This window comes from Condylura cristata, unplaced genomic scaffold, assembly GCF_000260355.1.
Source record: "Condylura cristata isolate star-nosed mole 26May11 unplaced genomic scaffold, ConCri1.0 scaffold00007, whole genome shotgun sequence".
In the NCBI taxonomy this organism is placed as follows: Eukaryota; Metazoa; Chordata; class Mammalia; order Eulipotyphla; family Talpidae; genus Condylura; species Condylura cristata.
In genome coordinates, this window is record NW_004567108.1 from 22,149,243 (window position 1) to 22,156,653 (window position 7,411).

Genomic DNA, 7,411 nt, shown 5'->3' on the forward strand with positions numbered 1-7,411 from the left:
AGAGGATCCTATATATATATAACTATATATAACTATATAACTATATATATATATATATTAAGAGGAAAAGTAGATAGCAACTGTTCATGCCCAGGGAAGAGCACAGGTTCAGAAAAGACCTTAAGTTTTACACTCTGGCTTAACATGAGTGCAGATACAGTCTACATCAACTGAAACAAAAATAATACAAACAAACAAACAAAAAATACATCAAACACTACGGAAGAGTAAGCATCTGATGTTCAGAACCACTACAGCATTGGATTTAAATGTCTAGCTTTAAACAACAGAGTCACGAGCCACACAAAGAAACAGGAAGGCAGATTCACCTAAATTAAAAAACAAACCAAAAGAAACTGTCCCCGAAAGGAGGAGATGGCAGATCTACTAGATGACCACTAAAACAGCTGTTTTTAATATGCTTAAAGAACTAATGGGAAGTGTGGAGAAAGATAAGAAAACATCGTATGAATAAAGGAAATATCAGCAAAGGGATAAATAAATCAAAATAAAATTCTAGAGTGGAGAAGAATAATAACTAGAATGAAAATTTCCCCAGAAGCATTCAAAAGCAGATTTAAGCAGGCTAAGAAAGAACCATTAACTTTAAGATAGGGCAATTACTGAAGTTACTGAGTCTTATGAACAGAAAGAAAAACAACTGACATAAATAGAACCTAAGGGAACAGAGGACACCATCAAGCAAACCAACATACACACTGTAGCAGTTCCAGGAGGAGAAAGAAAAAGAGCAAGAATATTTGAACAAATAATGGCCCAACATCCCAAATTTCATGAAAGACATGAACTTAAACATCCAAGAAGTTCAACAAATTTTAAGTAGAGAAACTCAGAAAAACCTGCATAGAAATAATTATAATCAAACTTCTTAAAGGCAGAAAAAGAGAAAATCTTGAAATCAGGCAGAAAAAAATGACTGGTCATGTACAAGACAAACTAAAGGAGATATCTGAAGATCTGTCCTCAGAAACCAGAGAGATCAGAAAGCAGTGAGACAAGTGTTCAGCACATGGAGGAGATGGACTCCTTGTGTCTTGGCAGTGAGACTGTAAAATGGAATAACCGCTATGGAAAACAATAAAGATTTCTCGAAAAACAAAATCTAAAACATGGAAGTAAACCAAATATCCATTAATATATGGATAAGTAAATTATGTGTTGTTATCTCTCCATCATTTTCTCTATCTATTGATCAATCAATATAATTCAACATTAAAATAAGCTCTAACATTGATGACTTTTAAGACCATTATGCTAAATTTAATACTCCAGTAACAAAAAGATACCGTATGATTCTACTTATATGATGTTCCTAGAATAGTAGAAATCAGACAGAAAGTAGAACAGTGGTTGCCTGGGATTTCAGGGAGAGGGAAAAGAGAATCACTAAACAATAGATATCAAGTAAAATGTATGTGCTCTAGCTACATGCTGTATAATATTATACTTATATTAATAATAACAATGTATACTTAAAATTTTATGTAATAGATTGCATGTTAAATATTCTTGCATGTCTTTTGAAAAGACACCTCTTAAGGAGCATAGATCATTGAATATATTGCTATGTATTGCTATGTATGTATGTAAATCAAATAGGGACTTATATCATGAGTTAGTTTTAGTTTTGCAAGATAAAAATAGTTCTGGAGATAGATGGTGGTTTTTATACAAGTATATGAATATACTGAATTCCACTGAACTTTTCACTATTTTTAAGATAGTAAATTTTATGTTAGGCCTATTTTAACATAATAATAAATAAGCTTTAAGAAAAAAACTAAAAAAAGATGGCTGTCATGCCACCAGAAATAACCTGTTGAGAACTAATTATCAATCTATTCAACTTGGTACCATAGATGATCATCCACTGCATCTTAGCAAGCTACAACATTTTTTGAAAAGCATTTGAAGACTGTAATTTTCTGGGAAGTGTCAAAACTGATTAAAAAAACAAGTCATCATATATTCTTATTTTAAACTTCTTATTTGCAATAGGATGTAGCAAACCAATTCAGAAATTTTCAACTCAAAGAGGAAAGTTGTGTCTAGCTCCAGTTCCCAACATCCTTAAATCCTGTGTCCTTTTTGCAGACTATAATTTACATTCCTAACTTCTCAAAGTCACTGCAGCCAAGTGGTATGTCCTGCCATAGAAGGCTTGTGACACTCTTCCCAGGCTGGCCACAATGATGGAGCCTCCTAAATGACTGGACTCCTTGATCATGCTGCCACTGGGCCTATGAGTCTAATTAGGTTCAGAAACACCTTTAATTAACATGGCTTAATAGAGTCAACTAATGACTGAGGAATGCGATTACTGGTGTACACCAAATTTACTCTCCTTCATACTTCATCTTTATAATGCTTATCACCTGTCTTCTAGTCTAGCTTTTTTTGTTGTCTTCTTTTTACTATGACCACATAATTCTACAGAAGATAAGGTGAATGAGATCAATGGTATTCAGTGTAGAAATAAAAAATAAACATAGTAAAGTTTCATTGACTTGTCTTTGAAGATGGCATTCAAAAACATCTTAAATACATTTTCTTAAAATTCTAAAATGCATTCAACCTAAAACTCTAAAGTTACAGCATTCACATTCCTTGTCAGTTTTTACAGCATCTCACTAAATAGATTTTGACTATAGAATTTACCAGATAAATACATAGATACATCAGTGTACATCTGGTAAATCTTCTAATATTTATAAGACATATACATCTATGTCATAAATTGGTACCCAAGCCTTTAGGGAACTTATGGGGCATTTCTGTAAATTAAATGCATGTTTATTGTGAAAATATGACCATAATTTTCATTCGTTCTCAAAATGGTTTGGGACACCCTTCACAGATACCAAACCAAAGGGTTAGAAACCTATGTCTACAACTATATTGTTCAATATTGTAGTCATTAACCACTTGTGACTATTGAGCACTTGAGCACTTGAAATATACCAAGTGAGAATTAAGATGTGTTATAACATACACACAAGATTTTGATGAATTAATGTGAAAAAGAAAACGTAAAATATCTCCATTATTTTTATACTAACTGCATATTGAAATAATAATTCAAAAATTATTTCTAAAAGAGGAATGTAGTGGGTTAAATAAAAAAATATTAACATAGATTTCACCTTCTTTTTGCCTTTAGGAAACTCTAAATTCCATATGACTCATCTACATTTGTATTAGATTGCACTGATTTGGGAATAGCCAAACCTGGTCACAAGCCAGTTGCTGATTCCAGCAGGTTGACAGTTGGAAAAGTTTTCGCAATAGTTCCAAAATTGGATTCTGAGAGGCTTTAGCAAAAATGTAAACCTATGTCAAAACACAAACTGGATTAAAAACATAGGTGTAAACTTTCATGTAAATATTCCAGCATAATAAAGTAGATGTTTGATATCAACTCTGAACTGCATTCTATGTAAACAGAGAATTCATGTAGCACATTTTGATAAGAACCTTAGGTCAATAATAACTCAAAGCAAATTTTAACTTGGTATATCAGTACCAAGGTACATTGTAACAGCCTAGAAAATAATATGGAGATATCCACAGGGAAACTAGAATTCCCAGTCACAAATTACATTCATGAATTTAGATTCTAATTTGTCCTTGCCAACATTTACGTGGTATGTATTTTAACCCCATTTTACAGATGTGGAGGTTCAAAAGATTGAGTCACTGCCTTTTGAGAATAAGAATTCTGTCTTGTTCTCCACCTGGTACACAACAGATGATTGGTAAACTGCCATTGTTTGGCAAGAAACAGTTCATTGAATCCAATACAAGACCTTCCTCCCAAAAGTGTACTATTAAGCAGTTTTTGCCAATACCACACGCTGAGAAAAAAGAAGAGAACTTAGTTATTTGAATTGTCACCATCAATCAACGGAACATAAACATACTGACACTCTCTGCTACAAAATGCTTGTGTACTTTTGGAAAGCTACTAACGTTAAAATCATACTTCCTGGTTCCATAACATTACAAGTGCCAGCTTAACTAGGTATCACGCCTAATCGGTTGGATATACATGCAAGAATTAAAAAAAAAAAGGGTTCATCTTTGTCCCTCATCTAAAATAATACAGCACAGTGCCTGCTCTCTAGCTAGCTTGCTCTCAAATCTCCATTCCCTTACCCTCCTTCCTCGAGGTCTAGATTTCAGTTGTTGAGGCTCTCCATCCAGCCTTTCCCTGGAAAATACACGTTCAACAACATTCCTCTAAAATTTCACTTAAAGTTTTTACTTTTACGAAGGGGTTACAGCAATGATGTGAACTCTTCTGAGCTGTGTATGAGGTTATCTAGGAATCCGGGACTAGAAGCCGAATTCCTCCAGCAACTTCTGTTCCATTCAACTTTAGAGCGCAACCGCAACCTCAGCCTGACTGATCTATTCAGGCCGACCCTCAAGCCCAAACGCGCTCGCACATACCACAGCAGGGCGAGTCTCGGCCGCGCCCCAAACCTAACCAGAAGACTTGAGAGGAGGTCGCAAGCGGTCCCTGCCCAGCTAAATCCTACCCAGAATGGCAAAACAAATATTCCCTTCCCCGATCTTGCCCAGGCGTGATCGCTGCAATTTACCGTCTTGTACCACCAGCTCGCGAAAGCCATGGCGACAAACGGTTTGCTCGAGTCGCGCAACAGAGGACCCAGCGTGGACGCGGTGTGCGGAGCGGAAGGCGCGGGGCTAGCACGCCAAAATCCCTGGACCTGCCAGGGACAGCACTGGGCTAGTCTTGCAGTTACCAGGTGGGCGGGGCCGGGGGCGTGTCCATAAACAGGCCCCGCCCCGCCCGCCCCGCCCGTTTAGGATTAGGGCTGGGTAGGGAAGATGTTTTAGTTCAAGAGCAGCCACTCCCTGCGGCCCTGACTTTACAAGGAAGGCAAAACCTAGCCCCCGTTAAACCAACCCAGCTATTCGGGGGTCCCCCAATGAGTTTTGCCCCCTCTTCATCCCATGCTTAGTTCACACGCGTCTCGCCAACAAACTTTTCCCGACTTGGATCACCCTCTATGCGCCACGCCCAGCGGACCTGGCCCAGGCCTGGCAAAGTCGGGACACCTGCCTGACGGCGTGTAAAGCACCCCGCATTCCCCCAGGCAGGGAAGGGCGCCCGAAGCCGCAGGCCAGGCAGACTACGCCCAGGGGAGGCGGCCCACTCTCCGGGGCCCGCGTCCACCCGGCGTTCAGCCTTGAGGCTCCGGCAGGTGGGCCACTCACCTCCTGGGTGTGGCGGGCTGCCGCGCGCCGAGGCCGCGGGGAAGCAGCGGGCTTCTGGTGGGGCTGGGACATAACCCGGCCGCGAAGAACTCTGCCTCAGGGAGATCGCAGCGGAGACTGGAAGAGAGGCCCGGGCTGGAAGCGAAGGGGAGGAGGCCTAGGGGCCGGCCAGAGTGCCCGTGAGGCAGCTTTTCCGACCCAGCCCCGAGCCCGCGCGGGGGCTCCCCCTCGCCTCGATGGGCCCTCCCCTTCCTGCCAGCTGCAGCCTAGAGCTGTAGCGGTCCCGGCTCCAGGTCTGAAACTTAACACTCTCGGCCCCTAGTCTCCCTCCAGTAATCCTCCGAACTGCTGGCCCCCCAGCGGGTCACCGAGAGGAGGGACTAGAGGTAGGGGGTTCCTCCTTCGACTTGCCTGGGCTTAGCTTGCCGTTAAGTTGCAAGATAGTAAAACCCGGACGCGGCCAGTTTTTGCCTTGAACCTTTCGCTGTGAGTCTAGAGAATTCCGACATTTTATTTTTTTTCAGTCTGCCAAAGTTAAGATTCAAAAGGAATTTGCCAACTTAAATCTGGCCATAGCCAAGACTGTCCAGAAACAGATCATAAAAACAAATGCGTGCGCGCGCGTGTGTGTACACGTGTGTGCCTCTGTGTATATTTTGGTGTCATTTTATTTTGGGATTTTGAGCCTCAAGTTTGAACGTTCAATAATTTTTTGACATACACAAACGGAAAACTTAAAGCCCTTCTGGAGTGTGGCGGGCGTTCTGTAAGAGGCTGGATTGCTTTTGTCTTGACTCTTCCTAAACAGTACTTCCTGGTTTGGGGGTGGAAGTGAAATGTAACAATTCTGACCAGAAAACGTTCTTCAGGACAGATTGCCAGTGGCCCCGCGTTGCTTCCAACCGGTACTCAGATCTTAACTTCACAAGGGCATTGAACACCTTGGGACTCAGGGTCGCTGCTCTCAACAGAGTTGTGGTTTAAACCATAGGACAGGGCCCAAGTTATAGGGAAAAGTTTGTCATGCTCTCTGGAGCTCTGCAGCATGGAAATATTTACTCCATCCTCTCATTTTTAAGGATTCTGATGTGCCCTTAAGCAAGGGAAAGATAATTCTTAATGAGATTATTCTTAAGGAGAAGAGCTTGGAAGGGTGATTTAAATGTATTTCCTCTTGGAGTTTCAGTTAATATCTAACTATCTGGTATTTCCAACAAACAGGCTTCATACATAAAAATGAAATGACTTGGATATGGGGTGTAGGATTTCCAATACAGAAAAATTAATTGATAGCATCTATTATAGTCATGATGGGGGAAATATGTCATAAACCTGAAAAAATATAGTGGTGTTTAATTATTTATTTATGTTTAAGATTTTTTTATTTGTGCATACAGAACTGGGTACAGGCCAGAGGTGCAGGAGCAGTGAGAGGATTCACCAGAGAGAGAGTGGGGAGCACAATAGGCAGATCAATGAAATACACTGCTGAGGGGAGCAGCAGGTGGGTCAGGAAAGGTCTGTTGTGCTATGTAGATCACCTCCTGGGCAGGCAGAGATGGACCTCATGCTGAAGTGGCTTTAGCTTCTTAGTGCTGTGCTTTAACTTGCTGCACAATCAGGGAGGGCCCTATAGTGACTTTTTAAATGTAAACAAAAACCTATAGTAATTTAAGTATGCACAAAAACTTTAGGAGTGAGGTGCTAAGCAGCCTTAGCCCCTGGTCCAAGAACTGGAATCCACTGGAAGTAGGGGGCCTACTTCCAGGTTATATATCCCTCAGTACATTATTCTAACTTGGGAAGAAATTTTAATGATTAATGTTTGAAGTATTGTCTAATAGTATTGTCTTAAAAATCAAACTTAAGCCAGACTTTTATATTTTGCAAAAATTCCATGTAAAGCATTGGTCGTAAGTACATATGTGCTTAAAGAGTTTGGGGTTTTATAGGTTTTGGTGATTATAGGAAAAGAAAGAGGAGCTTTCAACAGGTTGGCTGGCTGTTGGAATGTGAACAGCAAAGAAAGGGTGGGGACTGTCTAGGAAATAAAAAGAAAGGTGGCCACTCACCTGGCTGGAGATACTGGTTCAAATTCAGCATTCATTGATTTGTTATCAACGTACTGTTTACTGAGCTTCCACAT

The 7,411-nt window shown here is 40.5% G+C and overlaps 1 protein-coding gene across 2 annotated transcripts in view; it reads right to left on the reverse strand.

The window, feature by feature from the left end:
* Nucleotides 1-5,407, reverse strand: part of CAST (calpastatin) — a 100,362-nt gene extending 94,955 nt beyond the window's left edge. Inside the window, exon 1 of one of the 2 annotated variants that reach the window (XM_012721805.1) lies at nt 5,266-5,407. In XM_012721805.1, the coding sequence (XP_012577259.1) occupies nt 5,266-5,337 (72 nt within the window). In that variant the 5' untranslated portion in view covers nt 5,338-5,407. Of the gene's footprint in view, nt 1-4,625; nt 4,727-5,265 lie in introns of those variants that run through there. The other variant, XM_012721806.1, reaches the window with a different exon arrangement.
* Nucleotides 5,408-7,411: the final 2,004 nt, after the last annotated feature.